The sequence below is a fragment of the Sebastes fasciatus genome, chromosome 21 (genome assembly GCF_043250625.1).
Source record: "Sebastes fasciatus isolate fSebFas1 chromosome 21, fSebFas1.pri, whole genome shotgun sequence".
Classification (NCBI taxonomy): Eukaryota; Metazoa; Chordata; class Actinopteri; order Perciformes; family Sebastidae; genus Sebastes; species Sebastes fasciatus.
In genome coordinates this window covers 10,727,969-10,747,635 of record NC_133815.1, presented here as the reverse complement: position 1 = coordinate 10,747,635, position 19,667 = coordinate 10,727,969, and the positions used below count along the sequence as shown (strand labels likewise).

Below are 19,667 nucleotides of genomic sequence, written 5' to 3'. Positions count from 1 at the left end.
ATTTACTTCCTATATAGACAGGAACTGCTCTTTTTGCATAAGGCCACAGACAAATGCTTTGCTTGAGCTCTGAAAAGACTTTGCATGAAACAATTTGCAGGCACCACCTATCCTTGTTTGTACTTTTGCATACAAGGACTTAGCCAGCTATTCTTTCTAAGTAGTGTCTTGGAAAATAATTCACACAGGGACAACAGAGACAATGCCACACCTCATATGACAGTGCAGTATGCGGGTGTAATTGTTGAATAAACATGTCGCATCTGGTCTCATGAGGCAGTCTGGCTCATGTCAGGTGAGAGTCAGAGAATGCTGCTGAAATCTTTATTAATTGAAATCATCCTAAGTTAATGAAGTTAAACCATCTTAAACCATTAACTCAATGTAGCATGTTTGTCAGTTTCAACTTGAAAAACTAAAAATGTAAGAGTTTAAGTCGTTGAATGGATATAAATTAATCATAATAATCATCAATTATCTTTGAATGATTTATTTAATTAATGTTTCAGTGAATTTTAAGACAGCAGGGAAACTTTTGTTCTTTAGCTGAAGTTTTTGCAGAGTATAAGGCCAATGGTATTAATGTATTTATATAATGTAGTTTTATAAGGTTCAGTGGTGGAAAGTATAGGGTAAATAAATAGCCTACTTTACTTGAGTTTTTAACTTCTACTCCACTACATTTAAAAATGAATGAAACCCTGTAAATATTCCACGTAACGCCAGCACGCATTATAATAATAATATTAATATTAATAATATTAATAATAATAATAATAATAATAATAATAATAATAATAATAATAATAATGACGCCACCAGGCATTTATTAATTCCACCGGGCATTTAATAAATTATATTAATAATGCCACCAGGCATTTAAAACATATTAAATATAATGCCACAAGGCGTTTTATAATGACACCAGGCATTTAATTAATAATAATAATAATAATAATTATTATTATTATCATTATTATTATTATTATTTTGAATAACAATAATAACGACACCAGGCATTTAATAAATAATAATAATAACACCACTAGTCGTTTAATAAATAATAAGACTAACGCCAGCAGCCATTTACTTTTTAATTTAAGATTTATCTAAAAACACACAATATGCACATACATACATTTCACATGTGTACAGATGATGTTACAGCCCTTTTAAGAGCCTACTGTACTGTGAAGTTACAGCAAAGCAAAAATGAAAACGCTTCAGATTGTATTTAATGATGCATTCAGAATCCTGCTCATGCTACCAAGATGGACAAGTGCAGGTCATATATTTCTGACTAGTAATGTTCCTACCTTTCATGCTGTGTTGAGGAATTTTATGTACAAACTTATGTGTTGATTAATTGATTCAAAACATGTAATCATAATGGCCTTAACTGAGCCCACACAAAGTGACACAAGGTACTCCTCTTGTTTTTGGAAACATTGGAACAAATGCCTATATATGATGAAATACTAAAAACAATGCCGGTAAACAAGGGTGGGACACCCTGAAGAAGGCTGCTTGTGCTGCTATGCGTGAGTTGTTACCCAATCTTACATGTACCAGCATTGTTTTTAGCATTTCATCATGAAATAGCCAATTGAATAAAGGCTTTTTATATTTTTTTGCCAGAAGAGTGCCTTGGACTCCCCCCTTTTTTGAACCTGTGTTTACCCCACCAAAGAGCACCTTCATCACACTGATTTGAACTTCCGAGCACTCTGGACTTTTTCCCTTTTTTGAAAATGCCTATATATATTTCAATCACTGTGAACTGCAATAATGATTATATCTCTGTGTTGTCCTTGTATTGTATTGTATTGTATTTTGTTTTATTTTATTTTATTTTATTTTATTCTATTCTATTCTATTCTATTCTATTATTATATTTTATTTTATTTTATTTTATTTTATTTTATTTTATTTTATTTTATTTTATTTTATTTTATTTTATTCTATTCTATTCTTTCTATTTTATTTTATGTTATTTTATTTTATTTTATTTTATGTTATTTTATTTTATTTTATTTTAATTTTATTGTATCTTATCTTATCTTATCTTATCTTATTTTATTTTATTTTATTTTATTTTATTTTATTTTATTTTATTTTATTTTATTTAATTTTATTCTATTCTATTTTATTTTATTTAAACTGATATGGACCTATGGGTCTGAAATAAAGTTAATGATTAATGAATGAATACATAGCCTACACACATAACATATTGTTATTGTTAAAGATCAATCCAGTGGTTCCCAAACTTTTTGACTTGTTCTCATTGTTTTAGTCAAAATGTAAAAAAAATAAAGGCTGTATATTGATAAATATGTGTTTGTTTGTTTTAAAGTGAAATCTTTTTCTGTGACTTCCTGTCTGGAGAGCAACAAAAGGAAGAACCTGTGGCTGTCACTATGGCAACCACATGTACACAAACAGGGTGGATAAACCAGAGAGCAGTGCAGGACTTCAACAAAATGAACTTTTAGCCACAGTTTTAGCCAGCTAAATTATGTTTATAGGTTATCTTTGGAAGGTTAACGATTCGTGTAACTCGTCTAATGAACTTTTACTCGTAAATGGACGCTAATTAACTAACTTATAGCTATTTATAACAGAGGCTACATGAGTGTCTCAGTGCTTCTGCACCATGCTGGAAGAAGAAGCAGAGACGGGAGAAACATCCCGGTTAGACCCGTGTGTGAACAGTCACAGACCCGCATCAGGAAAGTCACAGGTAGGAAACACCTGCTGCTGAGAACACTTAACATTACACTCACCTGCAGGACAGGTAATAATGCACACAGAGCACTTTCATAGACTAAGCTACTGGAGTTACCCTGCACTATACTCGTTTTTAACAGTCTCTTCTGCACTATATTCACTTTTTTAATAGTCCTGTATCACAGCTGTTAACAGTTTTCTTCATCTCCTTGTATTTTTATATCTGGTATATTTTTTTGTACTTTGCACTACTAACTTTTTTACTAACATGTTTTGCACTATGGAACTGTGATGCTGGAAACTATCTTTCTATCTTTCTATCTTTCTATCTATCTATCTATCTATCTATCTATCTATCTATCTATCTAACTATCTATCTAAATATCACATTTTATAACCACCTCTTTCTCGTACATTAGGACATTTCTCATGTGTTAGCAAGCACTTTCAAGGACCTTTACATAAAAGACAGCATTGGGAAAGACACTGTGTCCAACCTCATCAAGACAAAGAATGGACGAAGCGGCTACCATGAAAGATATGTTGAAGAGCTTCAACAGGTAAACTAACAACACTGTTACACAGAAAACACTGCAAAACTCTACTGCATGCTTCACAATTCAAAGTCAATTGAAGAAATATTACAATTTTATATATATATATTTATATATATACATATATAAATATATATATATGTATATATATATATATGTATATATATATTTATATATATATATATATATATATATATTATATATATATATATATATATATATATATATATATATATATATATATTATTGTGCTTGTTTTCCAATCACGTAGGCTCATTCTGAATACAGCCGGCGTATAAAAGAGGCTGACATGCTGGAGAGTCATATAATTGAGGCCAGAGCTCGGGCTGCAGCCACAGAAAGCCAGGCCTACGAGAGGATGAAAGAGGAGATGGGAGATCTTTACGATTACCAGGGCTTCCTCACACGTGAGATGGAAACATTGTCGTGAATTGATATAATACATTATACTGCTGTAAAGAAGATGAACTATATTTACTTTGAAATAAAAGGGATGCTATTTGATCTATTTTCAGTCAAATCAGCGTACTCCTGGTGCGTGGACAGCGATCTTCTTGAAATGAACAACCTGATTTCCCCCCGGGACTACTTACCTACACAAAAACCCCGTGTGCGAGCACCAGCTCCAAGTACATGACCCCCTTTTGGATTCATCTTAAATTATTAATGGACGATGTATTTTTGGCTCAATATTTAACTTATTCTTTTCCTGTCAGTAAAATGGAATCCTGGCAAAACAACCATTTCCTACGCCACGCACGTGTCAAGGAAGCCTCAGGATGATGGTTATACTCTAATGCCCAGTCCAGAGAAGATCATCCCAAAAATGAACAATTCAGATCTCAGCCTGACCTTCGAATCCAGCTCGGTTACCCCAAAGAGGAAGAAAAGTCCCAGAGAGGTGAGGAGTCACAAGCCTACACACTTTCCATTAGCATAGCTATCAAGAGTGATACATTTTACAACAATACTCTTAGTTTTGAAAACTGATGTAATTGATGATTCTGATCTGGTAAGCCCGAGTTCCTCTGGGGACGGAGGGAGACTTGATTACATCAGTGCACTATAAATATGTTTCAGAAGCCCAACCAGACCAAACCCAGACCAAAGTGGAAGGATGAGCCAAGTGCAAAGGATCGGGAAGAGGGATGGGAAAGGCTTCAGAAGCTGAAAGATCGAAACAGCTACCTACGCAATCCTCGCTTCCTTCCTCTGAACGCACAGCAGGGCGGCACGTCCCTCGTCCGGCCCAGGACCAAAACGGGGAAGACGGAGCATTTGAGGAAAGGGACGGAAGAGCAAAGGTACTTGGGATGTGCTGAGTGGAAGGGCCCTCGTCATCATTTCACAAAAACATTTTGTCACAGGGCAGCAGATATAAAAAGGCAGGATATTAATATAGTAGGTCAAAATTGTTGTAGTCGCTACACATTGTGGGTAAAAATGCTTTGTGCTAAGCTTGTAGTTACTCATTACATATGCCTTATCACAATATAAAGCCTAGGCTGTATCCATACAGCTTCAAAAATAGTTTCCCATATAATTAATTTAACTTAGCACAACCCCCTTTACCCAGGAAATCAGAGTTGATTTTCCCACCAATTATGCAAAAATAAAATCTCAGGACAAAACCATTTTTTTTTTAGATTTATAATTAATTGATTAATCAAATCAGGCTAAGGTCACATGATATTTGCAGACCGATTGAGTCTTAGCAAATGGCTGGTCAAAATTTCCGAATGCATTTTGACACAGCTGTGCTCTAGAGACAAACACAGATAGAAGCCTATCTGAAGGTGAAACAAGACGGATCCTGCAGAGTGTGTGCATTAAAAGTGACAGATTAACTCTGTTGGCCACAACTAACAGTGGGAGGATATAGCACACTTTTAGACTGCTGTCATGTCAGCAAGATCTACGACATGTGTGTGGCAACTCTGCAACATTTGCAAAAGATTGCATTAACTCTGTACATATGCTGTAAGGAACGGGATATATAAAGGAGCTTGGGTCTCCTTGGTGGATTGAAACAAAACATGATCTTTTGTTCTGTATCTCAAAGCCTCCGGTTTGGAGCAGCTGGCGTCCATAGACAAGGTCATTAGCTTCTTCCGCTGGATGAGTGCTTTGAAGGCAGTTATCAACGTAAAATGACTGCTCAATACGCTCAACAAGGTTGCTGTTGGATTCACCTTTGTCAAGGACGTGCCGCTGCAGGGCCTAGATGGCGCAGCAGGGACTGCTCGTTGTGCCAAATGGCAGGACCTGCCACTCGTAAATGCTTGGCTCCTAAGTTCTCTGCATATTTCACAAGATGAACCGCAGTACTGGTTTGTTGGCTGGCAAAAGGTGTATCTGGTGAAACATGCCTCTCACATCACCGCAACAGGATACTATGAGAATGGAATGAGGACGCCTAGCAATAGAAATCTTGAATTTCCCTCGGGATCAATAAAGTTACTATATATCTATCTATCTATCTATCTATCTATCTAGCTATCTATCTAGCTATCTATCTTACCATATGGTGAGGTATATACCAGGATTCTGGGGTGGGGACAAAGTTATTGCACAAAGATGTGGGCTTTCTAACAGGATATCAGGTCCATGTGTGTGTGTGTGTATGTGCATGATACATTTATGCTTAATATGCACACACTGCGGATGATGGATGAGGATTATTGGTTCAGCAGGACGGTTAGCTCCAGCTTTGATCCAACCCAAAAGCAAAAGACAGTTTCTGCTTTGGCAGATGAAGAAAGTAAAATTACAAATGCTTGCTCTGTGGTTTTAACCTAGAAGTTAATGCTGGCATCATAGCTTGTTACCCAACTCACCACTTCCTGTTGATAGAATAAACAAAATACTTAGGTGTTGTGTTTCTTTCTCTCTGACAGCTCCACTGACGTCCCAATCTTCCTCGCAAAACCTTCATTGGTGTTTTTCACTGACTACGGTGTGGGACATGTTTATGAGGTATGTTTCAGTGACTTAAACTGAACAATTATAACTTCACACAGGACTACTAGCTGTGTGTCAACGAGGTGATGTACAGTAACGAGCCCTGTCCTGTTCTAGACTACACTGGAGCTGAAAAACGTGACCTCTGCGAGCCGTACGGTCCGTGTCATCCCTCCTACCACTCCTTACTTCTCTATTGGCCTGGGTGAGCTCTTCCTTTTTGTTCTGATTGGATTAAACAGCTTCCTTATGCCTGTTCATGTTGGTAGTGAGGACATCATCAAGTGTGTCGAATGTCAGTGACTGTATCAAAAGGAATGCCAGAGAGTTTTGACAAATAAAGTCATACATCTCTGGAATGCAGTTGGTGGTTTTGGGCATTCCTGTGTTGTTGTTGTGATCCTGTAAGTGAACACCAGCACCACCTACTGTATCAATGTAGAATTACGCTGGTACAATGTAAGAAGGGATTGATATTTAGATATGTTTTGCAGGGAGATTCCCTGGCGAGAGTGGTGTTGTCGCCCCGGGGATGAGCTGTAAGTACTCAGTGCGCTTCGCTCCAGACTCCCTGGGGGACTACGAGGACTTCATAGTGGTGGAGTCCCAGGCTGAACACCTGCTCGTGGTGCCCATCGTGGCCAGTAGACCCCCTCCAATACTCACACGTGAGTCTCATTACAATCACGCTGTTGTTGTGCTCATGAGTGTACTTTATTCGGTCATGCATTGTTGATGTGTTTCCCCCTAATTATCTTGCAGTACCGAGAGTTCTGAACTGTGGTTGTTGTCTGATCGGAGGAGTAAAGTTTGTTGAGTTCCCGTGCCAAAATGTCGGCCTCAGCGCCGGGACCTTCTGCATCATCCCAAAGAACCAGTGGCCGGCCTCGAACCTCAGGGTGAAAATCTATCACACACATTACCTAAGATACTGTTTCACTGTGGTGTTTGTTAACTAGTAGATCAAACATTTAGGTTTTTTATTGTGAAAAATGTCCACTGTTTTTCTGTCTTTGTATAGTCTGTGGTCAGAACTTACTTCTCTGAGCAGCCACCCTTTGCAGTCAGCCCGTCTCTTTTTGTCCTGCAGCCGGGAGAGGGCATTATGGTGGAGGTGAGTCTGTTATGAAGGTAAATAAAAAAAATAAAAAAATCAGCATCACCATGCATCATGGTCCCAATACACTTTACAGTGAAAAAAGGAATATATAGAACATGAAAATGTAGATGCAATACCTCATAGGCATGTTATTTGACTGGATTAAAACCAAGCGGCAACTTCCGGTGCTGAGAAATGAAGCCAACTCGGAAGTGGCAAAAACTCCAGTTGTTCGAGTGGTCACTTGAGGCCATTAAAAGCGAGTCAATCTTCATAGACCCACATGTTCAAATGCCAGACTTTACAGCAGAAATAAACATGTTTACAGCCTCTCAAAATCAACGTTTTTGGTCTCTATAGCTAATTTTCCCATTTGTGACAACTACGTGGGGTGAATTTTTATATAACTCAACCGTTTAAATTATATTAAGGCTTATAGTTAGGCATAATTGAGGGCGTGGTCGCTTTGAATGACAGGTGGGTGCCATACCAGGTCGCTAGCTGCTCTGCTACGTCACCCAGGTGCGCCTCAGCTCCACCGAAGATCCACCTGTCACTGCCAGTATAGTGACAGCTAGAGCCACCCACTTTAAACTTCACGATGGCTCTTCAGAAACATATGTCGACGTCACGGAGACTACATCCGTATTTTATACAGTCTATAATTAAAACCACAATGGATATTAGCACTACTCACTAAGATGTACAGTATACACTTAGAATACAGTGGGACCACATATTTTTAGATGCAGGTTTCACTTCTATGCAGCTGACTAGACTGTGTGTGTGTAGAAATTCAGTCCTATAAATTCTGTACGTGTGTGTGTGTGTGTGTGTTTGCAGGTGGTGTTCTTCCCCACCACTGCTGAGAAGAGCTGTCAGGTGTTCACTGTTGTGTGTGACAACTGCCAGGTGAAAGACGTTTCCATTGAAGGTGAATCTTCTCAGTGATCAGAAAACTCGTCTTTATAAAAAAATTATGATTTGAAGCTCGTCCAGTGTGAGGTAAAAGGTCTCTATAATGTGTGTGTGTGTGTTTCCCAGGTGAGGGCCAGCTGATTGCACTTGAGCTTGTGTCTGTATCTGGGAAGAAGGAGCCTGTTGTGGTGGGAGAAGATCACGACCTCACTGCAGAGCACTTTGTCCGATTCGGCCCTTGGAACCCTCACGCTGTTCGACAGAAAAAAGTCATCATTAGAAACAATGTGTAAGTCTCACACCCTCATATTATATCATCACTACAGAGCATGAAATAAGATCATGTTTTAATCCCGTGCTTCTCCACAAGTACAAACATCATCCGTGTTCTTTTTGGCCACAGGATAACATAATGAGTAAGGATACCACTCTTTAACTGGAGCACTGGGATTTAAGCCCCTGGTGCGGGATTTACATAGTTAAAGTGTCCTCGAGTAAGAAACTAAATACTGATTAACGACAAGACCCAGGGCTGCTGACCCTGCGCACAAATAGAAAAAAAGAGTTCCCCCTAAGGAATCATTAAATATCACTTAACATATCTCTCTCTTTCTTTACCTCTGGGACTGAAGCCACTTGGAGCTGCCATTCCACTGGCAGATCATGAAGCCCAACCTGCTCCCTCTGCTTCCAGGGGAAACCCCAGAGCCCTCCCACATCCAGTTCCACCCGGCCACAGACGATGTTTTCCACGTCAGCCCCCTAACAGGGGTTCTACCCCCCTGCCAGGAACAGGAGTTTCTGTTCACCTTCTGTCCTAAAGAGGTACAGAAGACTAGAATCTATTATATCAGTAGTTATGCTTTAATAAGGCTGTATTTCTATACATTATGAGTCTCCTGTTTAGTAGCTACAAGCTGATATTTGTTTCATGTCCTATTCAAAGTGTTTGTGTTTTCTTAAGTTGAAGGACTACCACAGTGTCTGTCACTTAGTCCTGAGGGACGTCCCCCAGCTGCCACCAGAGCCCAGTGACGACGGGTAAAGTTCCTGTGACTTTGTATATACAGTTATAGAAGTGTGTACTGTAAATAACATCACATACAAAGAACTATGACATCACACAGTAAATTTACTAAACAGGAGCTCCTTTACATACTTTTCCTCTAACAAAGTGTTGGATTGTGTGTGTGTGTAAATCTAGCGTCCTTCAGCCTGTGCGCACCGGCTCCAAGTTAGGCGATGTCATCGTCATGGAGATAGAGGTCAAGGGGTCAACCGAGCCGTACCAGGTCCTACTGGAGCCCTACGCTGTTGTAATCCCCGGAGAGATTTTCATTTGCACGACCACTCGCAGGCAATTCAAGGTTATTTAAGTCACTTTTTTTCCTATAATTGACACATTTTAGATTTCCATTTAGATTGTGTGTCACAGTTACAGTTATTCATGGTGTTTCTGTGTCTTCTTGTGTGTGATAGATGTGGAACCACAGCAAAACCTGCATCTTTTTTCAATGGGAGAGAATGAGCAGCAGCATCCACATAATAGAAGTAGAGCCCTCTGCTGGTGGAATAGGTGTGTCACACGCAGTACAATGCAGAATAATACTAGGTTCACTTGAATTTGTACATTTATTGGTTCATTACTGATTCATCTGTCCTCTAGAGGAGAACGAGTGTCTTGATTTCGACCTGATTTTGATCGGAGGGAAAACAGAGAGGGTTGTGACCAGTCTAGTTTGCCACATAGAGCACCGCCACGAGCCCATCACTTTGGCCGTGGAGGTCTCTTTTAAGGTAAGAACGAACCTTAACCTATTAAGCTCTATACCTCAGAAAAAAACGCCTAAAATAACTACCCAAAATGAATCAGGACTAGCTCCTCAACCATAAGGCTTAGATGCATATATCTGGTCTCCTTTGAAACGTAAGAAGCTAAGGAATATGAATCCATTTTAAGTAAACTAAACTATATTACCATGGGGATTACAATGGAGATGCAATAAAGGTAACATAAGATTTTTTTTATCCTTGCCTAGTATAAAATCTTAATTTAATTAAAAAAATATGACATTATAACAAAGATCCCATGGATAATGATGCAACTGGATGCATTCTCCTACTCTTTACGACAACTGGGACTGTAAATTTCATGAAAATACACTAAAATACACCATTTATGACACAATTTATAAAGATATACTAACACCATCACAAAATTACTAACACGCCATGGCTAGAAATCTTCACAAAATGCTTTACTATCCTGTGACCATTTGCTGTGACATTCCTTGAGTATCTGTGAGCTGTGACCTCTTAACACTCATGGTTTGATTGTGGACAGGGTCCCATAGTGACCCTCAGTGTGCCCAGTGTGGAGTTTGGGCTCGTGAGGCTTGGGGAGCAGACCCAGACCACGCTGCTCCTCACTAACATCAACCAGCTGGAGGCCCCCTGGATGCTGATGGAGAGGCGTAATACTCAGCAGGACCACCAAGACACACAGGTACTGTACAGTGGACCAATAAAGCAAAACATCTGTGATAAAATAACATGAAATCTATATGAATCTCTGTTGCTTAGATCTCAGTGGAGCCACACAGAGGTGTGCTGCCCCCGTTGGCCTCTTGCAGTGTGGATGTGCTGTTTAGTCCCCGTTTCAGCCAGCGATATGAAACAGAGCTGGAGCTGAAGGTGGAGAATGGAACAGGATGGTAAGGATGCTCAGCAGAGAGATCAGCCTTGACAACTATAATGATGCTGCTCAGTGTTACTCCTGCTGATAACAAGTAACACAACCTGTGTGTTCGCTGCAGTCACCTGTCGGTGCGAGCAGATGTGCAGTCTCCTCAGGTGTGTCTGCTCAGCTGTGAGCTGCTGCTCTCTGAACTCTACGTTGGAGTTCCTGCCAAGGCAACCGTGATGCTCTTCAACCAGACCCTGCTGCCGTCACACTTCAGCTGGATGGTACGCTGGCATCACTGCATTTTATCACCACTTTTGATGCATTAAAATCATAAGAAAGCTCCAGTCTGTACGCATGTTAGCAGTCCGAAATCTGTTGAATATATAAGGTTGTTTGGGTATCAATTAGAAAACGGTTTAGTTTTTTTCCTCATTGATAACATTAGGATGTCTTTTAAGACCATTAATACTTGGTGATGTGAGTTTTACATTTCCCCCACCAGGCTCAGCTCCAGAGTAAACAGGCTGAACTGTGTACAGCCAGTTTTGACCCCTCATCTGGTACTCTGGGACCTAATTCCAGTTTGGAGATCACAGTTAACTTTGTCTCTTACACAAATGTAAGTACCAACGTTATTAACACCCCATAAGGTCACAAGATTGGCCCCTTTACAATCTTGGTGTGTTAATTTATTTTATTAATACATTTTTTTTAAATTTAAAATTTATTTATTATTAGTAGTATTAGTATTTATAATTTTTGATATATTTTTATTTTAATATACTATTATTATTTTGATTTTATAATTATTTATTTTATTTTTCTATCTTATGTATTTATTAGTTGTTCTTTTTATTATTATTATTATTATTATTATTATTATTATTATTATTATTATTATGTATTTATTTGTTTTTTATTACTTTTTAAATTTTAAGTTACACATTTTTTTATTTTGATTAATTTTTTATTTTGTAATTTCTTTCCATTTATTTTATTTTATTATTATTATCATTATTGTTATTATTATTATCACAATTTTTTTTCTCCCTTGTTTTTCAATACTTTGTTTTTCAATTTACAGTTACTATCTGTTATTATATGCATATATTATTTTATTTGTTATGGTTTAGGTTGTTGTCATTTTTATTAAGGAAGCAATAAAAAGATTGCATGATTTAAAAATAAAAAGATTGGCCCTTATCACCTGAGTATGTGAGCGTGAAGGAGGCAAATTGTGCTACTTGCAGCTAAAAGATGCACCAAATTCTATTCTATTTCGTATTTATTAATTTATGAGAATTGTCTTTTATTATTTGTCTGTCTGTCCAGCTGGAGCTGGCTGAGGTGGCTGCTCTCTGTGAGGTCCAGGGGATGAACTCTCCTCTTGTTCTTAGCATCGTGACTTCCAAAACCAAGAAACTCAGTGTGTCCTACTCGCTGCCCAGTGTCTGGTAGTAACCTCGGCTTAAAATCTACTATCTACCGTCAAGTAGCTGCACTAACTCCACAGCATAAGTGTTTGGTAAATCATGGTCGCTATTCTTTGCTTTCAGCTCTCCCCCAGATGACGAGAGCCCATCAACACTGTTACTCAACTTTGGAGATGATGTCATTTTGAAGAGAGCCGTCACTAAGCAGTTATTGGTAACCAATCAGACTCCCATCCCTGCCCCTTTCACCATAGAGGCAGAATATTTCACCTGCCGTGCCTCAGAGCCACATAAGCAGTCAGAGAAACGGTAAGTGGGAGCTGACTCACTGATCTGAATAATGGATCAAAGAGTGACTTTGCTGTGCTGCAGATGTGACACGGGCTGCATTTTAATCGCAGATTCACGTACGTCAAGAAGCCGCTTCACTCTGCCCAAGTCAAGAACGTAGAAGAAAAAGCACACAAGGGTAACTTTTCTTTAGTGTACACACTTTTAAAGTGAAGCAAATTTGAGTGCACACTCTCACTTCCTGTATCTGTGGCAGAGTTTGTGAGCAGCCTAATGGGTCATGGAAAAGGTGCAGCGTTCTTTGTCCTGCCCGACGCTGGGACGCTGGGACCTTTTGAGACCCAGACTGTGGACGTCACTGCCTACACCGACATGTGGGGGGAATACAGAGATCACCTCATATGCAAAGTATGATCCCATACAATGTAACAGATATTTCACGATTAGAAATTAAGTTTAAGATACAGAGCATCAATTTTTTACCCACATATCCTCTTCATTTTCTTGTAGACTGATGAATAATGTCTGATTTTCCTCCTGCAGGTCGGGGACCTCGAGCCCACGCTCATTCCGGTTCAGATGACAGTGACAGGATGCCCGCTCTACTTCCAACTGACAGGCCCACGTCCAGATGACCAGAACCGGGGCCCGACCACACAGTCTGTTCCACTGTCCATTTCTCCAATTATAATACACTAATGATGGTTTTATATCCTTCGGTTTGACATTCCTGTTTGCATCATTAGGTTTGGCACTCATGTATCCGGAGGTGACACGGTGTCTCGTTCTCTTCGCATCAACAACCCCACCATGTTTGGTAAGTAAATGACATCCTGCATGCATTTTCATCAAGTAATTCTATTAAAAAGGCTGCTTCAATAGTTGTTTTAACTTTTGATTCAACATAACCCTACTTCCGTTTCACCCTTGTTTGGTGTTTTAGAAGCCTAAAAATGTGCGTAGAGTGGCTGGTTACAGCTACCCAGATGCTCTACAGAACTCATTTGCTTGTTTTCTGAGATACATGTCGTGTTTTTGACGTAATTTTGAAGGTTTCCTTTCATATGTATTGCCTTTTTTATTGGTCCTGTTCAGGGTGCATCGCTTATGATCTGGCTTTATTTATTTGTTAGGGCCAGAGCACTGAAAATGTCAGGAACCTTTTGTTTTTGTAGAGATTATTTTCCTGCTACGCAATCACATTTTTTAGGGGCTTAGGATGCTAGAAAGCTCACAAAAATTGGCAAACGCTTCAGAACTGGCGAGAAATACAACTTTCTGTAGTGATTGGGCTCAGGCGTGGCCAGCGGGATCCATAGCGCCCCCAAATGCACGCCACGGTTGGGAGAAAGTTCCTTTGATGTTCGTGCAATTTGATGAATCGGATTACCCTCATCTTAAGGAACATATAAAAACATTTAAAATTTTTTTTTTAAAAACGTTTCTAAGTTCTCCTATAGGGTTTACATGATTTGTTTAAAGGTGAGGGCCTGTTCATCGCTGCTTGCAGCCTTAATTGATTAATCATATTTACATTGTATTTTAATTTAGTGGCTAGAAGGATTCCTGAGCTACACTAACATCCTCTTGGAATATGTTAGATTGAGTCTTTATGTAGTCTGCTGTGACCTCTCTGAATCGGTCCCCTCTGGGGGTTAATAAAGTAATCTAAATCTTTATTTGCCGCCAGACATTCGCATGGACTGGAAAACATATAACGTGGATCAGAATGACCATAAACTGGTGGATCTTGTGGTGACATACGGAGATGCCTTCCCAGTTAAAGACGCCGATGGCAACGAGGTGTTGAGTGGAGCGTTGAGGATTTCTGGTGGGAACATTCAAACAGCCTGGGAGAGAAACAAGACCCCAGGCTCTGAGGGAACGAGCTCCTCCCTCCGAAGCATCACTGTGAGTACATTTCACATCACGACACAGATACACAAACATAAACTTTAATGACTTTTATGACATGGCCTCTGGGAAATTCTCATGGCTACGATGCCAGCGAGTGCACCCACATTTTATTGGCTCAAACCAGCTTTAATCCTATTGATTTCAGAGCGGAGCAGAGGAGGAATATGTATCTGAAGATGACTGTGAGGAAGAGAAAACCTGTCTTTATCCCTCTCCTGCAAAGAAAAAACTCTTGTCTGTCCACATCATACCTCATGTGGGCAACCTCTCAGATTACCCATACTGCATCACACCCCAGCAAATAGTACGTTGATGAGATTTTACCTGCATACATCCATTTTACCGCTTCGCTTTCAGCAATATGAACGAGGATATATTTACCTTTTTGGTAACGCTTTATATTAAGGTTCCGTAATAAGCGTTATTTAATAGGTAATAAGGCCCTTATAAGTCCTTATGAGATGCTTATTATCATTAATATGTGTTAATAAGACTATATAAGTGTTAATAATAGCATTATAAACACATTTAATGTTAGATTTTAAGACATTTATAAGCACCAACTAAGAAACTTGTTAAGAGGTTATAGACTGCTTAAGAACGTTAATAACAGTCTTATGAGTTTCTTATAATTGTTTATAACAGGATTACAAACACATTTATTGAGTTTAACTAACTTAGTGTATCATTGTTAAACCTGTACTAACCTTTTTTTGTTGCTTTATTAAGATTAATACATACTTTATTTTGCATTTGCATTATGCAGAAGCATAATGTTCTTAAGCAGTCTATAAACTCTTAACAAGTTTCTTAGTAAGTGCTTATAAATGTCTTATAATCTAACAATAAATGTGATTATAATTCTGTTATTAACACTTATATAGTCTTATTAACGCATATTCATGTTATTAAGCATCTTATAAGGGCCTTATTACCTATTAAATAATGCTTATTAGGGAACCTTAATATGAAGCGTTACCTCTTTTTCTGCTGTTTATCTGAAGGTGATTCCAGCAAAGAGCAGCAGCACCATCCACGTGTCTTTCACTCCTTTGACTCTGTCCGGGTCGGGCAGTGAGTCCAGATGTGTGGGCCTGGCTCTGGGCTTCATGAGTCTAGACTCCAAGGTAACACACTAAACGGTGTCTTTCAATTTGAAATCCTGGAAAAGTCAAAGAGTAGATGACTCTGACGCACCCCTAAATTCCCTCGTTATTATTGTGTGGTGTTTGTTTACAGATGGCTGCCTGTGTCCCGGGGAAAGTTGGGAGAGCTCAGGGTTTGGATTTGGAGCCTGTCAAAATAGATCTACTAGCAGTCGTTAAGCCTGCAGTGTAAGCAATTACAGTCATATTAAAGTCCCCCAAAACCCTCAATGCCTCCAACTCTATTTATGTTTCCTAAATTAAAATCAGCTGAGGTTAGGCAAGAGGTGGTGTGATTAAGTTGCATATCTCCCTCTTGGCTCCGTGTTGCTGCAGGCTGTTGGTGCAGACGGAGGAGGACGAGGGGGTGCTGGAGTTTCACGCCTCAGCCAGTGATTTACTGAGAGCAGCAGAATCCGAGGAGGTCGGTCTGAGAAATCTACAACATGAGGTATTGATCCCCGAGGGTGTACAGTATTTCTGCCCAGTCATGCTCAGCGGTTGCTTTTCTGGTTGTTTTTGCTCCGTAGATGCTTGTTCGTGAATTTGACATCACACGTGCCCTTCGGCTAAAAAACACCTCAGAAATGCCCCTTCACTTCAGACTGGGGACTCAGCTTCCATTTATAGTGCTCAAGCCGCAGCCTCGGGCCCGGACCAGCACCTCCAGCAACCCGCCTACTGGGGACGGACAGTCTCTGGTGCTGCAGCCACAACACAGCATGCAGGTGAGATTTTCATCTAAAGGATGGTTCTGTTAACTTGTTATTCTTGACAGTAAGTTGTCCTCTCCTCTGTGAATACCAGGTGAAGGTGGCCTTCCACTGCTCCCTGTCCCTGCTGGACCACGAAGACCAGGCAGATGAGGAAGTCCCTCCCGGGGTGACGTTGATCCATCGTGCAAGAGGGGGAAGGAAGCTGAGGTTCCAGCAAAACCTCCTGATTCACTACAGCAACAACAGCCTGCAGGTCAGAAACATCAGAATGTAGAAATGAGTAATGAGGGAGAAAAAAGAAAATTATATAATACTGTATAATCATTTGACCTCATTTCCTCTCTGCTCTGTGCAGACGGTGCCTCTCTGTGCCCATTTGGATCTTGCTACAATGCGTCTGTCCAGCGACAGCATCAACTTTGGGTTCTGCTACGTGGGGCAGACGCAGATAGTAGAAGTCAACCTCTACAGCCAAGGAGCCCACACCTACTGGAAATCATTTATAGGTACAGTCACTACTCAACTGTCTTCTCCATTTTTTGGGGCATTCACTTCAGTGCTCTTACATTGGCTCTGAGGTTTGTTTGGGTCTTTAATTTTAGGCCTAGTCTTGCATAGCCGGACCTATATCCATAGCGCTAAAGAAATATTATATAAAATATTATAATATTATTATAATATTTGGCCTATCTCATTATTTTCTGTAGCAGTAGGAAGGTGTTTGACTCATCTTCCGTATTATAACCAGTCTGGAGCTTTTCCATAGTCAGTTAAATATAATGAGAGAATTTAATATCAACTTTTTAAATTTCTTTTTTTATTTGTAAGGGACAAGTACAGAGAAACATTGACAATTGCAGAAGCAGGGTCCGATGTACTCTACATATGTGTTTATAGCCAAAGCTAATTTTAGGGCTGCAATTATTTTCTTGATTAATCGATTAGTTGTTTCGTCTATAATAATTCAGAAAATGGTGAAAACTGTCGATCAGTGTTTCCCAAAGCCCAAGATGACGTCCTCAAATGTCTCATTTTGTCCACAACTCAAAGATATTCAGTTTTCTGTGATAGAGGAGAAAAAAACAGGAAATATTTACATTTAAGAAGCTGGAATCAGAGAATTTGGACTCTTTTTTTTTTCTTTAAAAACTACACAAACTGATTAATCGATTATCAAAATAGTTGGCGATTACTTTAATAGTTGACGACTAATCGATTTATCGTTGCAGCTCTTGCTAATTTCCAACACCAGTCCTTTGATGGGCATTGATAGTTTAAGTAATCAATAAAATTGTATGTTAGAGTTTAAAATCTTAAAATCAGTGCGTACAATCATAAAAAACAAGAGCAATCATCCATGACAACACTTAAACAAACAAACAAACAGACAAATGGCTGCCTTTTGTTTGCAGTAATAATTATATTGCCATAAAAAATATGTTGATGATGTCACGGCATAAAATTATGCCAGCAGTGTCAATTATGATTCATATTCCATTGTTCGCTTGTTAACCTATAATTGACTTGTGTGTTTCTGTGTGTGTGTGTGTGTGTGTGTGTGTGTGTGTGTGTGTGTGTGTGTGTTTAGAGTCAGATGAAGGAGACTACCATGTGTTCAGAGTGACACCAGACTTCGGACTTCTCAGGTCAAAGGAGGTTTACGTCAGCAGCTGCATCCAGATCAGCTTCACTCCCAGGTAACAGACCACCATTACAATGCCTACACAGGGATTATGATACGCTTATACTATAAAGGTAACATTTTATGTGTTACAGTGAGTCCAGAGAGTTCAGGGCCGTTGTGGTGATCCGATCTCCTCTGGTGAAGACCCCCCTCACTGTGCAGCTCCAGGGAACTGGATCCTTTGATGAAGTGTACAGGTCCAACTAGATCACAGTCACACAATCACCCCACTGCTAATTAACCTGCTATTCAACATGTTTATACGTCCTTTTGTAAGAATGTAAATAAATTTAAAGAACAACTTGTCAGGTCTCTCAGTTAATTATGAACTTGTGATTGGATCTCTATCAAGACAAATAATAATAATAAGTATATGTTGAGACTTAAAGGTACTATGAAGAACTTTAATTTGGTGTTGATTTTGGTGCTTTTGGATGTTTTATTAAAGGAATGTGTATGAAACTTATGACCAAAATAGTTCTGTCATTGTGTTACTTATGGATGGAATTAAAGTGAAAATAAATTATTCCCCCATTATTCCCGCTCTCAATGACCCCTGGGGGTCCCTAGACCCCACTTTGAGAACCACTTATATAAAGGCATCAATATTAAATTGAGACTGTTTTATAACCAGTAAAACCTTCCTGGTAGTAACTTTAATTTATAGTAGATCCTCACTAAATTATAGTCACTGTATGTTTCCATATTAATGAAGAATTTATGCAGTTAAATAATAATGTGAGTTCATATAACACATGTAGTTCAATGCATATAATCAGCTTCTGTTGTAGGGTAAGGTATAAAAGAATTAGCTGAGTGGCATGCAAGTATTAAGGTTATTAAATCAAATCAATTTTATTTATATAGCACGATTAAAAACAACTGACCAAAGTGCTTTACAGTAGCGCAGCAATGATTAAAACAGCAGCGATTGTATTATTTAGTGATGTTTCAAATCACTCTTTGTAATCACAGTTACAAGTCTTGATTTCTAGTCTTCCCTACAATCCAGGAAGTCGAAGACAGCAGCAGCAGCATGTGATAAACCCTGGAGACAGTTCTCAGAACAGGAAACCACAGGAGAGAGATACTAGGAAAGCCTCTTTGATCATTGATGCTGCATTTTTCTAGTAGGGTTTTATCAGATGGGTATTTCTCTAATAAATGAACAACTGCCAGTAGCTGTTAACAAACACTGTCTGGCTGCGTGTTCATGCTCATCGGGGTCAGTTATCACCTGACATGCAGTCGAGAGGAGGATGACCCACAGCTACGCCTCCTCTCTTGGGATTCCCCACTTCAGCTTTGCTCACAGGAAATCCATCATTTTACTGTAAAGTTTGATCTGTATATAAAAAAATGCCAAGTATTTTTAGTTTTTTCCTGTAGAGCTCACCTGACTGCCAAAGGCCTCATTGATTCCCAGCAAGTCGATATCAGCCACAGTTCGCCCTGAGGGGAAATGGATTTTTCCAGAAAACCCTTTCAGCAGAGATGAAAAAAGGGATAAAC

At 39.2% G+C, this 19,667-nt stretch overlaps 1 protein-coding gene across 2 annotated transcripts; it reads left to right on the top strand.

Moving 5' to 3' along the window:
* Window positions 1-2,422: 2,422 nt before the first annotated feature.
* On the top strand, window positions 2,423-18,622 carry dlec1 (DLEC1 cilia and flagella associated protein). 2 transcript variants are annotated; one of them, XM_074621888.1, is made up of 38 exons: window positions 2,423-2,743; window positions 3,150-3,290; window positions 3,556-3,712; window positions 3,821-3,934; window positions 4,022-4,206; window positions 4,386-4,609; window positions 6,203-6,281; window positions 6,384-6,471; window positions 6,761-6,934; window positions 7,029-7,165; window positions 7,288-7,380; window positions 8,209-8,299; window positions 8,410-8,572; window positions 8,916-9,108; window positions 9,248-9,324; window positions 9,488-9,650; window positions 9,763-9,859; window positions 9,950-10,080; window positions 10,628-10,789; window positions 10,867-10,997; window positions 11,100-11,250; window positions 11,472-11,588; window positions 12,302-12,423; window positions 12,526-12,711; window positions 12,804-12,871; window positions 12,950-13,101; window positions 13,237-13,352; window positions 13,440-13,510; window positions 14,384-14,604; window positions 14,756-14,914; window positions 15,615-15,737; window positions 15,850-15,944; window positions 16,092-16,179; window positions 16,286-16,483; window positions 16,563-16,724; window positions 16,827-16,977; window positions 18,060-18,168; window positions 18,248-18,622. In XM_074621888.1, the coding sequence occupies exons 1-38, from the start codon at window positions 2,657-2,659 to the stop codon at window positions 18,360-18,362; spliced, it is 5,091 nt and encodes a 1,696-aa protein (XP_074477989.1). In that variant the 5' UTR covers window positions 2,423-2,656; the 3' UTR covers window positions 18,363-18,622. The 2 variants fall into 2 exon arrangements, with proteins under 2 accessions (XP_074477989.1, XP_074477990.1); XM_074621889.1 differs by having other exon boundaries at window positions 2,430-2,797.
* The last annotated feature ends 1,045 nt before the right edge of the window (window positions 18,623-19,667 follow it).